General features: G+C 40.3%; 4 protein-coding genes and 1 non-coding gene across 10 annotated transcripts; 3 read left to right on the top strand and 2 right to left on the bottom strand.

The window, feature by feature from the left end:
• Nucleotides 1-196: 196 nt before the first annotated feature.
• On the bottom strand, nt 197-1,437 carry LOC108149027. Of its 2 annotated transcripts, none has more exons than XM_017276375.2 (2): nt 632-1,437; nt 197-570 (listed from the first exon to the last, which is right to left on the bottom strand). In XM_017276375.2, exons 1-2 carry the CDS (start codon nt 1,286-1,288, stop codon nt 289-291), a joined length of 939 nt encoding a protein of 312 aa, XP_017131864.1. In that variant the 5' UTR covers nt 1,289-1,437; the 3' UTR covers nt 197-288. The 2 variants fall into 2 exon arrangements, with proteins under 2 accessions (XP_017131864.1, XP_017131865.1); XM_017276376.2 differs by having other exon boundaries at nt 197-549.
• Nucleotides 1,438-1,968: 531 nt separating this feature from the next.
• Nucleotides 1,969-4,842, top strand: LOC108148841 (40S ribosomal protein S8). Its single transcript, XM_017276115.2, has 4 exons — nt 1,969-2,050; nt 2,323-2,429; nt 4,037-4,448; nt 4,666-4,842. Exons 1-4 carry the CDS (start codon nt 2,047-2,049, stop codon nt 4,767-4,769), a joined length of 627 nt encoding a protein of 208 aa, XP_017131604.1. The 5' UTR covers nt 1,969-2,046; the 3' UTR covers nt 4,770-4,842.
• Nucleotides 4,548-4,593, top strand: LOC121467646. The gene has a single exon (XR_005977721.1). It is a non-coding gene; the product is annotated as a small nucleolar RNA R442 (small nucleolar RNA).
• Nucleotides 4,843-4,953: 111 nt separating the features above from the next.
• LOC108148839 (zinc transporter ZIP13 homolog) lies at nt 4,954-10,247 on the bottom strand. Of its 4 annotated transcripts, none has more exons than XM_017276109.2 (6): nt 9,883-10,247; nt 6,328-6,669; nt 6,155-6,262; nt 5,679-6,092; nt 5,459-5,614; nt 4,954-5,399 (listed from the first exon to the last, which is right to left on the bottom strand). In XM_017276109.2, the coding sequence occupies exons 2-6, from the start codon at nt 6,536-6,538 to the stop codon at nt 5,221-5,223; spliced, it is 1,068 nt and encodes a 355-aa protein (XP_017131598.1). In that variant the 5' UTR covers nt 6,539-6,669; nt 9,883-10,247; the 3' UTR covers nt 4,954-5,220. The 4 variants fall into 4 exon arrangements, with proteins under 4 accessions (XP_017131598.1, XP_017131599.1, XP_017131600.1 ...); XM_017276110.2 differs by lacking the exon at nt 9,883-10,247 and adding an exon at nt 7,364-7,435; XM_017276111.2 differs by lacking the exon at nt 9,883-10,247 and adding an exon at nt 7,360-7,377.
• Nucleotides 10,248-10,875: 628 nt separating this feature from the next.
• LOC108148889 (WD repeat-containing protein 44) lies at nt 10,876-16,591 on the top strand. 2 transcript variants are annotated; one of them, XM_017276195.2, is made up of 10 exons: nt 10,876-11,283; nt 11,342-11,546; nt 12,460-12,549; nt 12,639-12,777; nt 12,850-13,642; nt 13,706-13,906; nt 13,972-14,695; nt 14,757-15,575; nt 15,637-15,765; nt 15,842-16,591. In XM_017276195.2, exons 1-10 carry the CDS (start codon nt 11,198-11,200, stop codon nt 15,995-15,997), a joined length of 3,342 nt encoding a protein of 1,113 aa, XP_017131684.1. In that variant the 5' UTR covers nt 10,876-11,197; the 3' UTR covers nt 15,998-16,591. The 2 variants fall into 2 exon arrangements, with proteins under 2 accessions (XP_017131684.1, XP_017131686.1); XM_017276197.2 differs by lacking the exon at nt 12,460-12,549.
• The last annotated feature ends 888 nt before the right edge of the window (nt 16,592-17,479 follow it).

The following is a 17,479-nucleotide window of genomic DNA, read 5'->3' as shown; positions in this document are numbered from 1 at the left end:
AATGTAAATCTTGGCCAAATCAAATTGCTTTCGGATTTAATATTCAAGTTAAAAAGTCGATTTTAATGCCGAAAAAACTAAAAAGAGATGGTAAAACCAAGTACATTCTTTACCATCTATTGCAAAAATGTTTTTATCTATGTACAACCTATTGAAAATTAATGAACCACCCGCACAATAAATGCACAGTCCGTAATGTCGTTAAAAGTATAATAGTTCCTAAGAGTAAATAATCATATTGCCCATCTTATCCTCCTACAAATACAAGAAGTAATAATCGTCAGTTGGCTAGTTGTCCACCACGTTCATGTCGAGCAGAAGCTTCTTGGTCTGCAGATCGATGAGCCGTCGCTTGGCCCTGGCCAACTCAGCCATTTCGTTGTAGTATATCGTCTCCGCCTTGAGCTTCTCGTCGAGCTGGGTGGTGGTCTCCGCCAGTGAGGCGCTATCCGGCGGCATCATGTTGTGCATGTCCGCTGGCTCCGGCTCCTCGCACCTGTCCACCACCACGGAGTCGGAGTTGTCCACCACGTACTCATAGAAAGGTTCCTGCAGCGAAATCGAAGTGACCTTAAACCAGAGATCGAAGGTATATGTAGAAGGTGAGTCGGTAAAAAGCCCCGGGACAAACCTCTTCGTCCAGGTGATCGGCCACTTTTTCGATGATGCTGTCCACATCGTCAAAGTTGACTTTCTCCAGAGGATCAGCGACCTGCCGTCGTTCCAGGCTGCCGAATACCTCTTTTTTGGGCGTCATCAAGTGCTGGTGCGAGTGGTTGAGGGTCTTGGCCAGATTGTTGTGACGCCGCACAATGTGGCGCATCAGATTGGAGGACGAGTGCTTCGAGGAGAGCGTTTTCCCGCAATGCATGCACTTGGCCATGAACTCCGAGATACGGATGAAGTGCGCCCACAGCTTATTGTTCTTCCCGATCACCTTGTTGCGCATCTCCACCTCGTGGTTGTGCCGCTCCATCTCCTGCTGCTCCCTTTTCACGCCCATAATGCCGCGCACCGCCGACTTGGTCTCGCCCTCGCCCTCGGCGAGCTCCATGCTGAGATCCTCGGAGACGGAGGCCTCCAGCTCGTCCTTGAGCTCAGCCAGCATCTTGCCCTCCTCGCCGGCGAAAATGGTGCGGGCCAAGAGCTTGTGATTCCGGATCAAATGGCGCGTCAGATTGGAAGAGGTGTGCTTGGAGGACAGTGTTTTGTCGCAGTGCTTGCACTGTACTATGTATTCGGTCAGGCGGTGAAAGTGCGCTAGAGCCTTGAAGTTTTTCCCAACCATAGTTGCATTAGCAATCCCCGGCGGCAAATCCTATCGACGCCTTCGGCAGCTCCTGGCCAAATTGTTTGCAATTGTCGCGTTTATTTATCAAATTGCAATTATTTTCGGTGCAAAATAGAGCTGGCAGATACATCGATCCTTGTTCGATACTATCGAAGATTATTCGATGCTATCGGTATCGGCGATCTGGCAGCACCGTGAACATAAAATCTTTGAACATAACTGCTAGGCAAAAGTTGGCGCCAATGTTGCCAGAAAACTATTCGATACTATCGTTTATAATTTAATAGTACTATAATTTTTAATTTTTATTTAAATACATTAAAATCGAAAATCGATTTTTTTTAGGTCGAAAATACATTTTTAAAATATCTTTTGAATAAAATAAATATTGTTAAAAGAACGTTCCTTTTGATTTTTAAAACAAATGTTTTAATTGTGTTACGGTATCTGACTTAAATTATTATGACCAAATGAAAAAACTTTGAATTATGATAGGGTTCTTTTAAATTTTGAATATTGTTATGAAATATAATAAATATAATATAAATTTCGCAGAAAAAATATAGAGCATTCTTTTAAAGTTGTTACGAATATTTTTTATTTAAATTTTTTTAACAGCACTTGGTGTTCTGTTAAGCGCAGAGTTAACAGCGCGGCGTTGCCCCTCCGCGTCAAATGTCAAAAAGATAACCCCACTTTTTTGACACGAGGTGCTGTGCGTGTCTTTTCCTTTCTTTCTCGCTTTTTACTCGACCATGGGTAAGTCAGCTCTCGCAAAATGAGTCGAAATATCAAGAAAATGGGCTGAAACTGGCCTGCAAACATAATGAAAGTGCGCATAAAGTACGTTTACAACTGCATCGACTAAACGGCAACTGGGAATATGTGCATTTAACGAAATATGAGTGAAATTAACTTGGTGCGCCTGCAATGCGGCTGTTTTGAGTGCTCCGACAACGTGCCCATGTTCTTGATTTTTCGGCCCGACTCCGTATAACTTGTACTAAATTGTTATTATTTTTTGTTGCAAGGTATTAGCCGCGATAGTGCACACAAACGCCGGGCAACCGGAGGCAAGCGCAAGTCGCTCCGCAAGAAGCGCAAGTTCGAGCTGGGCCGCCCCGCCGCCAACACCAAGGTAAAGATAATACCCGGATAATCCCTATACCTGAATTCCAGCTCCAGTTTCTCATACTCCTGCTAAGGCTCTCAATTAACTCGGTAAATGTTGTATGTGATCGGAAATATCTAAAAAGTAGCCCTTATGAAACTCGCAAATTTTTTTGGTTTGGTTTTAACCATGCGGATGTCTTCTTGTAAACTTGGATTGATTAATTTAAAAATCTTTAATCGAAATAATTGCCGTTTATGGCATTTTTCAGCTGAATGCTGATTTACTTAGGCCCATAATATTGTCAATACAAAATGATATCTCAAGAGAAACGCGTGGTTAAATTTTTTGTATACTACTACCGACTACCGCATTACATATTTTTATACCCTTGCAGAGGGTATTATAATTTCAGTCAGAAGTTTGCAACGCAGTGAAGGAGACGTTTCCGACCCTATAAAGTATATATATTCTTGATCAGCATCACTAGTAGAGTCGATCTAGCCATGTCCGTCTGTCCGTCCGTCTGTCCGTCCGTCTGTCCGTCTGTCCGTCCGTTTATATGCAAACTAGTCTCTCAGTTTTAAAGCTATCTGCATGAAACTTTCCCAAAAGTTGTCTTTCTATTGCAGGTAGTATATAAGTCGGAACGAGCCGGATCGGACGACTATAGCATATAGCTCCCATAGGAACAATCGGAAAAATAATTGAAAAAAAATTATAACTTTGCTGTTTTTTAATTTTTTGTTTAGTTCTTCGACATATAGCAATGGTTAAATATTTCAGAATTATGGTTTAAATTTCATCAAAATCGGACGACTATAGCATATAGCTCCCATAGGAACAATCGGAATAATAATTAAAAAAAAAATTATAACTTTGCTGTTTTTTGATTTTTTGTTTAGTTCTTCGACATATAGCAATGGTTAAATATTTCAGAATTATGGTTAAAATTTCATCAAAATCGGACGACTATAGCATATAGCTCCCATAGGAACAATCGGAAAAATAATTGAAAAAAATTATAACTTTGCTGTTTTTTAATTTTTTTTTTAGTTCTTCGATAATAGCAATGGTTAAATATTTCAGAATTATGGTTTAAATTTCATCAAAATCGGACGACTATATCATATAGCTCCCATACAAATAATAAAAATATATAAAAGAACAATCAAATAATTAAGCTGCAAATCGTCATAGCTTCAATGTTTTTAAACATATACGCAAGTAAATCATAATTTTAATGTTTTCAAAAATATTTAATTCTTGCGATAGCTGCAAGGGTATATAAACTTCGGCTTGCCGAAGTTTGCTTTCTTTCTTGTTAGTTTTATCTTAACATTAATAGGTAAACATCAAATATATCTGTTTTAACCACAGACTATATTCTAATCCTTTCTTTGATAAACGTTAAAGAATCTAATATCAATTTGCCAGGAGTGTGAGAAAACTGGTCCTAGAATTCACATAGAATATAAAATGATGTTAACGCGTGTCAACTGCAATTGTGCTTTTGCACTCTTCTTGATGATTGAAAAGCTTTATGTTCGGACTACTGATTATAAACCTGTTCCTCAACAAGTTTTTCACCAAAAGATAACCTGGACTAACCCAGAAATCTTTCCTGTTTTCAGCTTGGAGGCAACCGCGTCCACTCGGTGCGCACCCGTGGTGGAAACACCAAGCTCCGTGCTCTGCGCCTGGAGAACGGCAACTTCGCCTGGGCCTCCGAGGGCGTCGCCCGCAAGACCCGTATCGCCGATGTGGTTTACAACGCCTCCAACAACGAGCTGGTGCGCACCAAGACTCTGGTGAAGAACAGCATCGTGGTGATTGATGCCACGCCTTTCCGTCAGTGGTACGAGGCGCACTATGTCCTGCCCCTGGGACGCAAGCGCAACCCCAAGCACGCCCAGAAGGAGGATGAGAACGACGTGCTGACCAAGAAGCGCAGCGAAAAGGTCATGAAGAAGTACCTGGAGCGCCAAAAGTACGGCAAGGTCGAGCAGGCCCTCGAGGATCAGTTCACCTCCGGTCGCATCCTGGGTGTGTATTTTCGCTTGATTATGTTCAAATCATGTTATAGTGATGTAAAAACCTTAGCGATCCAGCTACTTTATTGCATCGATCTTGTTTTAAGAAAGATGCAAGCCTGTTGGATGTGATTCGGCTTGTCATAGTTACTCTGATTTCATTACTTAACAATTTGATTTGACTTTTTGCTAGTTGCCATATATTAACTATATATTCCTTCCTCTTCCAGCTTGCATTTCTTCCCGCCCCGGACAGTGCGGTCGCTCCGACGGCTACATTTTGGAAGGCAAGGAGTTGGAATTCTACCTTAAGAAGATCAAGTCTAAGAAATAAAGGCACTAGATAAGCTTGCAAGACATGATTTGCAAAGAAAAAACGGAATAAAACAACTTGTTTTTTATAGGAAGTGCATTTGTCTGAATTTTTCTTTCAGTTTGCCTGGATGGCATGCAAGTCATGTGATTAGTTAGTAGAGTAACTCAGTTCCTTCAAATGAAAGCAGTTATTAGAGAGAACATTTTCGTGGATAGTGGAGAGACAAGGACTCTCCCTTAAATGTCTATTGAATTTTCGCTTCATAAGTATGATACAATAATACGTAATCATTAACAGTAGTTTAAATATCATTCATATTGGCTATAATTACATAACGCAGACAGGATGGTGAATCCCATAAAGTACAACAAATTCATGTAAATTTGAAACTGCCAAAGACAATCTTAGAGCATGCGAGAACTAAAACTGTGGTTAAATTTTCATCTTATACTTCTGTTAGCTAAAGTTCCTAGTGTTCGAATAGCATGGTCATCACGGCCATTAACGCAATCCCAAATATCAGTGCTAGCAGCTGCTTAATAGACTCCTTCCGCTCCTCTTCCTTTAAGAGATCAGGTAATACTGTGACCAGGGCAATGTGCAGAAAGCCGCCGGCGGTGAACGGCATGATCCACGAAGTACGTGCCTCTGTAAATGTAAAGATAAGTTAAGTTTGTTTGTCACTTGACAATCGCTGTTAAGCTTACCCATGGCCGACGTTACGCCGGAGCCTCCGATGGCCACCAGAGCGCCCAGAAGGCCAGCTCCCGCCGTCAGGAGCTGCGCCCGCGCGGCGTCCCAGCGACTGAATCCGGATCGAAGCAGGATGGCAAAATCGCCTACCTCGTGCGGAATTTCATGCACTGTAGAGAAAGAGGTTTGTATGCACTACCTATTCAAGAGTTAGAAGATCAACTGAGTACTTACGCAATATGGCAAATGTGGCCAGGATTCCATGTCTGAAGGATACCAAAAAGGATCCAGCTACAGCTAGACCATGTGTGAAATTGTCAATTGAGTTGGCCAAGAGGTTCAGATAGCCAGCCACTTTCTTAGGCTGTTCCTTCTTCTCCTTCGACTTCAGTTCCCGTTCGCGGAGAAAGCACACTTTGTCCACATCTTCAATATCGCAGGCACCACCACAACTCTCGGACGTCCCACCTTCAGGCATTTTTCCTCCATGTCGCCGCAGCAGGCAGTTGGCTATCTCGACGCACTTGGGCTGAGGATTTTCCTCGTCCGCGCTGGCATATCCGGAGAAGATTTTCTCCACTATTGTGAAGATGAGTATGCCGGAGAGGACCCAAAGACCCGACCGCAGCGATGGGTGACTAGATGGATCTAAGGAAAATTAATTTTATTTAAGTTAAATTAAATTAAGGACAAGGCTATCCAAATCTCACCTTGATTATCGCCTTCCCAGGCTTCTGGCAGCAAGTGAAGAAACACATCACCCAGGAGTCCACCGACTGCAAAACTTAGGAGAACTCGCAGGAGTTTAGATTCCGCAGCTGTATAATTAATAATGGTTAACATTTTGAATTCAAATATGCACTATCTTAAGTCCGAAACCTACGATCTTTATATCCTTCTTTTGCCATTTTTTCCTCCGTTGGAATGATGATCAGTGGGAATATGCCACTCAGACCGATGACCACCGATCCCAGCAGAGAGAAGACCCATGGCGTGTACTCGAAGCTTTTGAAGTACTCGGGCATGTACTGATCCATTATGTTCGAGTATATCATAGCGAAATGTTCATCGAAGAAGCTGCTGTTGGTGGTCATTTTTGTCTGTCTTTCTGTTTGTTTTTTAGCTGTTTTGTGCTGAAACTCAGGATATTCTGCAGTCACTACTGTATTGTCATTTCCAGTGTCCTTATAATGGAATATGTGCCGTGTACGATGACTTAAGCCAGCTGAAAGTCAAAATTTGTATTTCGTTTAAAAAATGATGTTTAACACGTTAATTTTGATCGACTACGAAGTTGAGCTATTATTTTCCCTAAATCTACCACCTGGCAACTAACTCATTGAATAACTAGATGCGTTGCTCAGTATCAGACATACGGTGATGGGAAAATCTTTTAGATATGGACAATGTCAGCCATAATCAATCAATATAGGGGCTGCGAAAACTCTCCCAACTGTGCCTGTTGTCATGTTCGATAAGCAAGTCTCTGTAAAATTTAAGCACAGCGTCTTAAGTGTGACTAGATGGCTTTATGAGAAACAGCAGTCAATCAAACTAAGTCCATTACCCGATAGTCTATTCGTCGGGATGAGTAAGCGTGTCCTGCCTCACTATAACCAATATAAAATATTGGAAGCTAATATCTATACCATAGCAATCCATTGGACATTATATTAATTACAGTGGTTTAAAGGGTTTCCTTCTATTTTGTTCCAATTTAATAAGCCTTAATCTAAATTAATTACTAATAATAAAAAAGTATAGGTATTGTTGGAACATTGAAGACAGACGTTCTATAGTGTCGTGAAACAGATTTCAAATTCACTCGATGTAGTAAGAAACGGCAAGGGTAAGATAAATTTCCCCAGTAAATCACAGTTATAAAGACCATAAATTACACTAATATCACTCCTACCAACCAAAACAGATCGTAAATTAAGCAAAATATAGTGTTAGAAGGGTGGAGCAAAATGCCACACTCGATAACCGTCGCCTTTAATGTGCACAAACTGACTAAACGAATTTTCAGAAGACGCTGGTCTAGAACGCCCACGTCAAGATACTTTTGTTTCCATTTGATTTCCGATTTGATGTGCACGATGCAGCTTAAACTGTTCACTTTTTCAGCGATAAGATAACGATGGCGCTGGAGTGGTACGGTTTCAGCGGCTTTGTTAAACGGCAATACTACACATGTGTATTGGGGAATCGGAGGAATATGTTACTGCCACCGTCTAAGAAATTCCCGCAAAAATTGTGACTATTCCTGAACTTGGAACGCCAAAAAACGATGCAAGAGACGAACTCCTAAGCAAAAAAAGTAACTATAACTATGGCCGACTCTTATCTCTTGTAGTCATTGTCATTGAACTATCACAAAGCAAATTATTTAGATTAGATTTAGACGCCGTGTAATTACATGAAATTAGGGAAGACGGGTCCGTCTGAATAAGACTGTAAAAACCAGTGAATTGTTACAGGTTTTTGACTGCAAATTCATTTAACTAACGTTACTTTGTTAGTAAGTTAGTATTTTATTAAACACAAACTTAAAAAATGTAATCTCTATTTAATATATTAACCATGACAATTTAACTTTTGCAAATCAAACTGTGTAATTATAAATTACATTTCTTTATAGTGTTTGCAAAATTCTGAGAACGTTGATCACAAAGAAAATCTAGTTAGTCGAGTTCAAAGCTGGTTTATACGGCTCTATTTAAAGTATTCAAAATTCGTTACTAGGAAGCCAACCAAGTTTATTTGTACATATCAGTTGATCACTTGAATAAACACCCCAATTTTAGCACAATAAATGAGGATATGTATTTAGCTGTTGGACTTAATTATTGTATTTTTTGGACGAGCCTTCAATATGAAGACCGTAGGATTTTTCCGGTAATCCTGCATACATATGATATATGTATAAAAAAAAAGACGCACAATATATTTAAATCTAACGAGCCGCATAAGTATTGATGTACATAAAGTATCACAATTTTCGTTATACAAGTCGTGGACAATGGATTTCTTCTGCGGTTTAAAGTTGATTTGTGGCGTGTGTGTATTTGTATACATTCAACTGTTAACACAATACAGCAACTATAGCACACTTGTCTGTTGCTAATGCGGAAATTTATGCTCCAAGCTCCACAAGTCGTGTGTTATCGCACCGGTAACTGAGCTCGCTATGGGACAGAAATCGTCTTCTACATTCGTTCTTATAGAAAAATTAAATCGAAATTTTAATTTTTATTAATAGCATAACATTGTAAATTTGTAAGTGTTGCTCACGCGCAATATGTATATGAATCATTATTGTCGCCAATAGGGCCGTAGTTTTTCATTGGATCATCAAAATGGCAGAGATTATTTTGCACGCTGCACTTAAAAGAGACATGGTGGAGTGAACAAGCTCTGATTATCAATAAAAACGTGTGGAACACTGAGTTTAAGTGTGAAACTGGGTCCCTTGAGAGATAAGGTCAGCGTATGACGAAGATATAAACAGAATATATAAAGGGAATCACGCATATATATTTTGTACATACGCAAGAACAAAGAATTGATAGCTCTCTGCATTGACAGCGTTGTGGGGCGGTTATAGGATCGGGAAAATAAATGTGTACTTCCCCTGCCTTTAATCAAGCTTTAACTTTGGAATACTTTTCATTCGTATAAACATATTTGTCATAATTGTAAACCACTTTTTCTACAGATCATCACATGTGTATATACTTCTTATTTACCAGCATATAAAATCAAAACCCTTCGATTCTCCATTAAAATTATTGAACAAGATTGAACCGCGAAACCAGTTTGCAAAACAAGTTATCATTGTTTTTTGTTTAACTCTACTTGATTTGTTATTCTATATGTATGTACCACTGATAAAAAGCAATACACGCATATTATTATAGTGCTCAGAGCACAGGTTTCAGATTAGATTGAAAACTGTTGGAAATTTATCAAATATGGCCGCTATTAGTGACGTGTGGATGATAATCTTACACTAGGTTAGTTATGCCGCCTGCTAAAAGCTCAATGCGGATGCTATAAATTTGACAATAATATAGGAAAATTTGTTATTAAATTTATTCTGCTCTGAATATCACATTATATGTTTTTGTGTTGTTTTTATCTGAAACAGCAAGCTGATATAATGAAGTGTTCGACAAAGGAATTCCCGGACCTTTTATAGTACTTGAGAACATGTGTACATATGGATGCATAAATAACTGATAAGCATAAACAGCTGAGACAATTTATATACCAGCACAAATCACATTATGTACATATTATAAATAGTTCTAATTGAACACAATAAAGTAAAAATGTCACATAATCATAAAGCACAATTGATTTCCTGTATATTCCAGACTTTGTTTAAGCGCAATTCTTGTGAAATCGGTTCGTAATATTATGCAGTTATTTTTACCGTAATTTGAATTGCAGCAGGAACGGGTTAACGTGCTCTTATCAATTTTATGGTGGCGAACAAAACACAAAACTTTCGATTTTGTTTCTGTTGGATTTTGTGTTGTTGCGAAATTATTAGATAAATGACTTTTTTATTGCGTTGTAGCGATCATTGGCACCCGTCTTACTTCGCAGTAATTTCTCGGATTCACTTATTTTGCGTTTGGGCTTCCAAATGTTTAATATGTATAGTCTTGGCCCCGCGAAATTCACGGGCTCAATACCTTCGCACCGCGCGTCGCTTTACTGAAAATTACAAGCTCGCCAAAAACACATGCATTTATACATTTGTTTACTTTGTTCGAGTGCCGTGCGGAAAATACAATAACAAAAATATGGTGCATTCGGTATGGGACAATAAAACAAAATGTCGAGATATCGATAGTTAGGATAGTAAGGAAACTATCGTATGACACTATTATCGCATACAGAAACCATGGTTGCAAGCTTTGATATTATAATTTATAAATTAAGATCTTTGAAAGGGTATCTCTCGTTACTCAATTACATTTTGTTTGTGAGAAGAAATAAAAAATAATTACATAATTAAATATGTATTTTTCCTCTATTTATATTCGACAAGACAAGCTTATAATATAATTAATAATAGTTGTAAAGGCCAATTGTGATAATTTTGTTTTGAATCCCTTATGAATAGTGCGCTTGAAGTTATACAAACACGTCAAATATAAAAATATTTAAGTTTCGTGAGCCAAATTTGTTACTTTTAAAGAAATCGCAATCTTTTTCAGCTTTTAGCTGGTTTTTCGATTCAAGATATTTTTTTAAAGTGAACAAACAAAATCATTTAATTAATTGTAGATTTTTCGTTTAAATTCGTACCAATTTTATGAGTCGTGCTTGTGTCACGTTAAAAATAGTCACGACTACTGCCCATCCCTAGTTCAATCGATTATTTATGAATCATACAGGACGCAATCGAAAACATTATTGCACATTTGACACCTCTAGTATTTACGCGTATCAAGCGTAAAACTCAATTAAAATTGATTTGGACTTAAATTAACAGTGTGATTATATTTATTAAAACCCAGGAGATATCAAAATGTTAAATGCTGTGTCTTCAAAGCTAGTGCGGCAGCGAGTGACGTCACACGATTAGAAAGCAACAAAAAGAAAACAGTGGGGCGCCGCAGCAACAAAAGGGGAATCAATAACAAAAAAAGAGAGAAAAGCGTAATTTCGTAGACAATTTGCATACGGTTGGGTGGTTAGGTAATAGCGATAGCCACCAGAAACGCACAACACCAGAAATGAGTAAGCTGGAAACGGATTCGGACAGTTCAGAGGAGTTTTTCGATGCAGAGGACACTACGCCCAATCGCCATTCGACACTATGGTGGGTATTTGTGGGGTTTTCTTGAGATATATCTGTTTAAATGTATCCCCTTTTTCAGTCGCAAGCTGCCGCCCGAGGTGGCCCAGGAGTTCATCTTTCCCGATCCCGCCGTGCGAGTGAATGCAGCCGCCTCCTCCGACAGCGATGCTACGCCCATTGGCGCTGGAACGCCCGCCACCCGTAGTCCTACCAATAGCCTTGGTGCTCGACTCAAGCAACAGGATGCTGGGCTGTTCGTTGAACCCAAACCGGTGCTCGGAACAGTAAGTGAATGGGGTCCAAATGTAAGGTCTTGTTTTCCATTTAGTTATGATGTCATCGGCTAGGGCAGCGATTCATCATCTATGGCCTTGGGAAAGCATTTTCATATGTTAAAACCCTCTTGCAGTTCACATGACATTCCGATGTTATTTTTTGTAGAGTTTTTAAGGCTTTTTTGGTGTTTTGGTCAAATTTTTTAATGTTATTGACATGGGACAACTGAAATGTGTTAAGTAATTCATACATTTATCATTTTTCTGGTCCGTTAATGTAGTGCTTTTACTTATTATTCCTTACCAAACAGTTTGCCCATACATACCAGTACTCATAGTTATTATCAAAGTTAACAGCCATAAAATGTTGAATTGCCCTATTGGCGACATTTATCAAAATATTGTATCACCTTCAAAAAAATTGATTAAAACCGACATAATCTGGTTAATAGAGTTCACCCATTCTTTATTTACAAAAGCGCCCCTTTATAAGAGTTAAAAGATAAAGTAAGTTATTTTTACTTTTTGCATTTAGACAATCACGCGTTCCCTATCTAGGCAAAACATTTTTTTTCATGATAATATTGCAATTTCACGTCTGTCATTTTGCATTATTAGTTATCAATTACCTGAGGAGAATTAAATTAAATTTCGGAGGTTTTTCTTATCCCCCAATTTATGTTCAGTTGAAACATATTTATATGCCTAAAAGCACTATCTAATGAATAATAGCCAAATCATTCCCTTAATTTTGTGTCCATATTTGTGTTTTTTACTTTCATATTTTCTCCGCCTCATTTCGTAAATCCTACGAATAAAAAACCATACCCAACTTTAAAAATGGAAAACAACCCAAACTTAAATCTCGACCAATGTTAAATATGCATTCGTTAAAATAAAATGACATAAATATCGCATATAGTATGGTAGACAGCGCTTTCACGAACTGCGTCAGTGCATGCAAAACGATGAAGATGATAATCCAGGAAATACACTCACACCTGATTCTCAGGTATACATTTTTGTAATCTAGCCTGTTTGCTCAGCTTTTCCTTGCCATGGATCTCTCAGGTGTACTTACTATTTAAATTAAATTTACAGAACAGCTCAACGGATGGCATTTTCACCAACCGTTCGACGCATCCGTTTAAGGTCATTGAAACCGATGCGATGAGCATACAGAGCATGACATCACTGGGTCGCGTGGGCCGAATCTTGGCCGGCAGCATTGATCCATCTGGTGAGTACTTGTGTGTATTTGCAAGGAAACAACCAATGCAACCACTGACACGTTTATTTCATCTGCTCCCAGCTATCAGCATAGATCGCGAGTCACTAGCCTCGTTAAATGCCCAACAGCAGAAGCAACAGGCCCAGCAGCAACAGCAGTCGCTGCCTGCATCGTCTTCTAGTTCCAACACTCCGCCAAACACTGGTAACACTTCCTCTGGGATGAGCACGCCTAGGGTTTCGCCCAAGCACCAGAAAGGTGGTCAGGAAGCGGCAGCTACGACGACAGGGGCTCCTAGTGCTTCGTCCTCCCTGCAATCCTCGTCTGCTGGCGCCATAATGCTGCAGGAGCCGGATGTGATAGCAAGCACTAAGCTTGCCCACTCCAAAACCACTGATTCCATCACTCTGTCTGGTCCTGTTGCCCCACCGCGAAGAAAGAAAAAGTCTCGAAATTGTTCTGTAAGTTCCTCGGATCAGAACAGTTTGCCAGCGGCGGACAACGAAGACACCGATAGTGATACGCGATCTGTGAAGAGCGTGCAGGGTCTTCAGCAAAAGTTGCGCGATGACTTTGTCATGGAGTTTGAGAGCTCCCTGAATGATGCAACAACTTCAGCCTCTAGCAACACTTTGACCTGCTCCTCCACTAAAACGATTGTCTCTGCTTCGACCTCGACGGCGGCGGCATCTTCGTCCATGCCAACGACAAGTGCGATTCATATGCGTACCATGGCCGCTTCGTTCACGGTCAGTGGCCCAAAACCTACGCAATCTCTAGGCAGCAGTTCAACCTCGGTTCACTCCAAGCCAAGTCCATCGAACTCGGCGAAAAGTAATTCGGCAAAGAGTAACTCTGCCCCAGGAAGGGCTAGGTAAGTAGATAACAATAGAATGCTTTTTGAAAAGATATTCGCATATAAAACTATCTTCTGCAGTTCCATCGATCCAAATCAAGGTCTGAACCTGTATAAGGCTATTCAGGGCGGTTATGTGGTCAAACCACGCGATGAGGCCAGCAACAAGGCACAGGGTCCGTCCCAGGATGAAATCGAGCGCATTGAGAAAATGCTCATGGAGAATGCGAACCGGCCAAAGCTGGCGGGAACGGGGTCCAACAGCTTAGGCAGCTCGACACGGTGATTATCTATAATAATGATTGTTTTTTTTTCACTTTTTCTATAATTTTTAATTTTTTCCGCAGCTATCCCGGTTTTAATCGAGGCGCCAATGACAAGGAGCGCCGCAAGTCCGCTGGTGACGAGGATGTGCTCAGGCAGATGAACATCTATGTGCGGACGCGAACCAGCTCTGGTAAACAGCTGACTGACTTTGAGATCCTTGAACAAGTTCCTGTTAAAAATTTAGACACGGGAGAGAATTTGCCGCTGTCCGAAATGCGTTCACCACCAGTGCCTGAGGGATGGAACCCGCTCTCGCTGCACATCCTAAAACTGACCTCCCACCTGGAGGCAATCCAGAAGGAGTCTGACGAGGAGAGTGTGATTGGTATACCGGCAAGTATCGAGGGTCAGCAACCCGACGAAGAGGAGCTGGAAACGGAGGATGGCAGTCGGCTGAAAAAGAAGACGGCCCGGATTAAACGCTTCTTTGGCACCACAATGCGGAAAACGGTGGACAAGGCCAAGTCGATTGCGTCCGAGGTGTCGCATGCGCGGCACAAAGAGGATGTGGCTGATATTGTTGATGCCATGAATCCCGAGCAGAATATCAAAATCAAGGCTTCATCGTCCAACAAAGGTCCCTACGAGTTTACCAAACTTCAGCATGTTCAGGATTTGAGTGGCGAAGATACAAGTGCTGTGTGGTGTATGAAATTCAGTTCCTGCGGACGACTTTTAGCCACTGCTGGGCAAGACAAGGTGCTAAGGATTTGGGTTCTCAAAGACGCCTATCCGTTCTTCCAGGTAATAATAAGTTAAGTTACCATAATTATACAATTTTGTAATGCCTATCATCTTGTTTTAGGATATGCGCAACAAATACAATGCTGACCAAAAATCCTCGCCTACGCCCTCGCAAGAGTCTCTTGTCTCGCAGCATTCAGCGGAAGAAGCCATTGCGATGGCCACAGCCGCCGAAAAATGCACGGGCCCCTTTATGCCGAAACCGTTCTGCACCTACAATGGACACACCTCCGATCTACTGGACGTCAGCTGGTCAAAGAATTACTTTATTCTGTCAAGCAGCATGGACAAGACTGTGCGGCTCTGGCACATATCCAGAAAGGAGTGCCTTTGCTGCTTCCAGCATATCGATTTTGTCACCGCTATTGCGTTTCATCCACGCGATGATCGCTACTTTTTAAGTGGCAGCCTCGATGGCAAGCTAAGGCTGTGGAATATACCCGACAAGAAGGTCGCTCTGTGGAATGAGGTAGATGGCCAGACGAAGCTTATAACGGCTGCCAACTTCTGCCAGAACGGACAGTTTGCTGTGGTGGGGAGCTACGATGGCCGGTGCATATTTTACAACACGGATCAGCTGAAATACCACACGCAGATCCATGTGCGCTCCACCAGGGGTAAGAATCGCATTGGCCGCAAGATCAGTGGCATTGAACCGATGCCCGGAGAGGACAAGATTCTAGTCACCTCCAACGACAGCCGCGTGCGCCTTTATGATTTGCGGGACTTGAACTTGTCCTGCAAATACAAGGGCTACTTGAATGTGTCCTCGCAAATTAAGGGTTCGTTTAGCCACGATGGAAAGTACATTATTGCCGGATCCGAGAATCAATGCATCTACATATGGAAAACAAACCATGACTACTCGAAACTCAGTTCGGTTGGTGATATTAAAACTTTTGTTTAAATTTAAATTATATTGCTTCCATTGGTACCTTCAGGTTCGACGGGATCGCAGCGATTTCTGGGAAGGCATTAAAGCACACAATGCTACGGTCAATTGTGCCATATTCGCGCCACACCCAGAGGCTATCATTAAGCCCGAACCGGATGAAATCTCGAATGAGAAGGTGCGTGATAATCCATCCGAGTCCAATTCTCCAGATTATGGTATTTTTTTTCTAATGAACATGTTCCTCATTGCAGTTGGCCCACAACCAGCCGGATCCACTAGTCGAGCAGCACAAAAAGGGATGTGGTTATGTGTTGGTCAGCGCCGATTTCAATGGCGCCATTAAGGTCTTTATCAACAAGACGAAGCCGAAACACAGCAGTCTACCCTACACGGCCATTGCGGATTAGTCTATAGGTAGCAGATGAGAGAAATAGAAGAGTAAAAGTAAAATATTATTTTATTTTTGTATTTGTGACATTTTATATCGTTAGTAACTAGCGCCATCGCTTATTTAAATGGTAAATCCGTAATTACTAATTTCTGTCTGTCCCCAAACCCTATTTTATTACCATTGTAAAAGTTGTTAACAATTGCTGCTGGCGCGAACTGTTTAATCTTACGCAAAATATGTTATGTATTTTTAACGCTGAGTGTGTGAATATGTGTATAGATATTTGTTTAACAAGTTGATTAATTCAAAAGTCAATTGTATATTGTTATGCCCTTGTAAGGTGAATTTTGACTCCACAGAAGCTTTGGTTTTGATATTCTCGATAATTATTGAATCTGTCCGCGTGTCCACAAGTCACCACTCTGATAAATAATCTAGTTTAAAATCAACTACTGGCCAACCTCCAAGGGTACAATCGACTCGGTACGCCGAATCGAAAATAAGTTATTTTTACGAACTAAACCTAACCAACCTATTATAATTAACTTTTAAACAGCATATATTTTGTGTAAAGTAAAACGTGCAAACAGGACATAAACTGTAACTTTAATTCTGCTAACGAATTGCTTATGATGGAAAGGGGTATGGTTTTGAAGTGCTTCGGGATTAGAGTATGCTTAAACCATTCCCTCTGCTATTTAACAACAGCTTAACCTTCATATTTGGGGCTTCCTAAGGTGTGTGCTAGTAAAAAGTACAAAAGTAAGCAATGAAGGTTGTAACTCGATATTAGCAAGAACTCTGCAGACATTTGTAAATCTAAGGTATTATAATTGCGGGAAGGGTTGAAATATGCAGTGCATGGTGTGAGAGTATATGAAATGCAAGAGACGTTTGACTTCTGTTGATAAATTTTTTTTTTTGGTTTTGCATCTCACTTTAGTTAGGCTGACCGTCTACTCACTCAATAATAAATGCGACAGTTTTAAATGGCATTTCCCCCAAAAGCGACAGTCTGCTAAAATAAATACATTGCTTTGTGGACCCATCAATTACATACTGACTTGCTGTGGTACTATTGTGTAGGTCCTTTTATTAAGCAGTGATATGGAAAAAAATCACTCAAAAGAGAACTACAATTAGAGCTATAACTTAAACTCGCAATGTGCAGGTTTATATGTTACATACTTACAAAGCGAATTACATCTGCAAAATCGTTGTGTTTGCATATATATGTACATACATAGGGTGGACCTGAGTTGAATAGTAGATTATTCCAAATTAAATTGGTTCTTTAGCTAAAGAACATTTGTATAATTATAGAGTTGTCATTTATATTTATTGACAACAAAAAGTGAAACCTCTTGTGGGCCTTCTTAAAACGGTTTCTGATAAAAAATTGTATGCGCTTTTTTATTAAAGTAATGACAGTATACATTATCTTTTTTGTGTTATTTGTAAGCCATTTTGTCTTTCTTTAAAACAAAGTCTTCGTAGG

This window comes from Drosophila elegans, unplaced genomic scaffold, assembly GCF_018152505.1.
Source record: "Drosophila elegans isolate 14027-0461.03 unplaced genomic scaffold, ASM1815250v1 contig_476, whole genome shotgun sequence".
Lineage (NCBI taxonomy): Eukaryota > Metazoa > Arthropoda > Insecta > Diptera > Drosophilidae > Drosophila > Drosophila elegans.
This window is presented reverse-complemented; position numbering and strand designations above follow the sequence as displayed.

Coding starts and splice junctions, on each gene's coding strand:
- LOC108149027 (XM_017276375.2), bottom strand. CDS start 1,288: ATGGTTGGGAAAAACTTCAAGGCTCTAGCGCACTTTCACCGCCTGACC. Junction 571..631: donor CCGATCACCTGGACGAAGAG/GTTTGTCCCGGG, acceptor CTCTGGTTTAAG/GTCACTTCGATTTCGCTGCA.
- LOC108148841 (XM_017276115.2), top strand. Junction 2,430..4,036: donor GCCCCGCCGCCAACACCAAG/GTAAAGATAATA, acceptor TCCTGTTTTCAG/CTTGGAGGCAACCGCGTCCA. Junction 4,449..4,665: donor CACCTCCGGTCGCATCCTGG/GTGTGTATTTTC, acceptor TTCCTCTTCCAG/CTTGCATTTCTTCCCGCCCC.
- LOC108148839 (XM_017276109.2), bottom strand. CDS start 6,538: ATGACCACCAACAGCAGCTTCTTCGATGAACATTTCGCTATGATATAC. Junction 6,263..6,327: donor AAAAGAAGGATATAAAGATC/GTAGGTTTCGGA, acceptor TTAATTATACAG/CTGCGGAATCTAAACTCCTG. Junction 6,093..6,154: donor CTGGGAAGGCGATAATCAAG/GTGAGATTTGGA, acceptor AATTTTCCTTAG/ATCCATCTAGTCACCCATCG.
- LOC108148889 (XM_017276195.2), top strand. CDS start 11,198: ATGAGTAAGCTGGAAACGGATTCGGACAGTTCAGAGGAGTTTTTCGAT. Junction 14,696..14,756: donor ACGCCTATCCGTTCTTCCAG/GTAATAATAAGT, acceptor ATCTTGTTTTAG/GATATGCGCAACAAATACAA. Junction 15,766..15,841: donor ATGAAATCTCGAATGAGAAG/GTGCGTGATAAT, acceptor TCCTCATTGCAG/TTGGCCCACAACCAGCCGGA.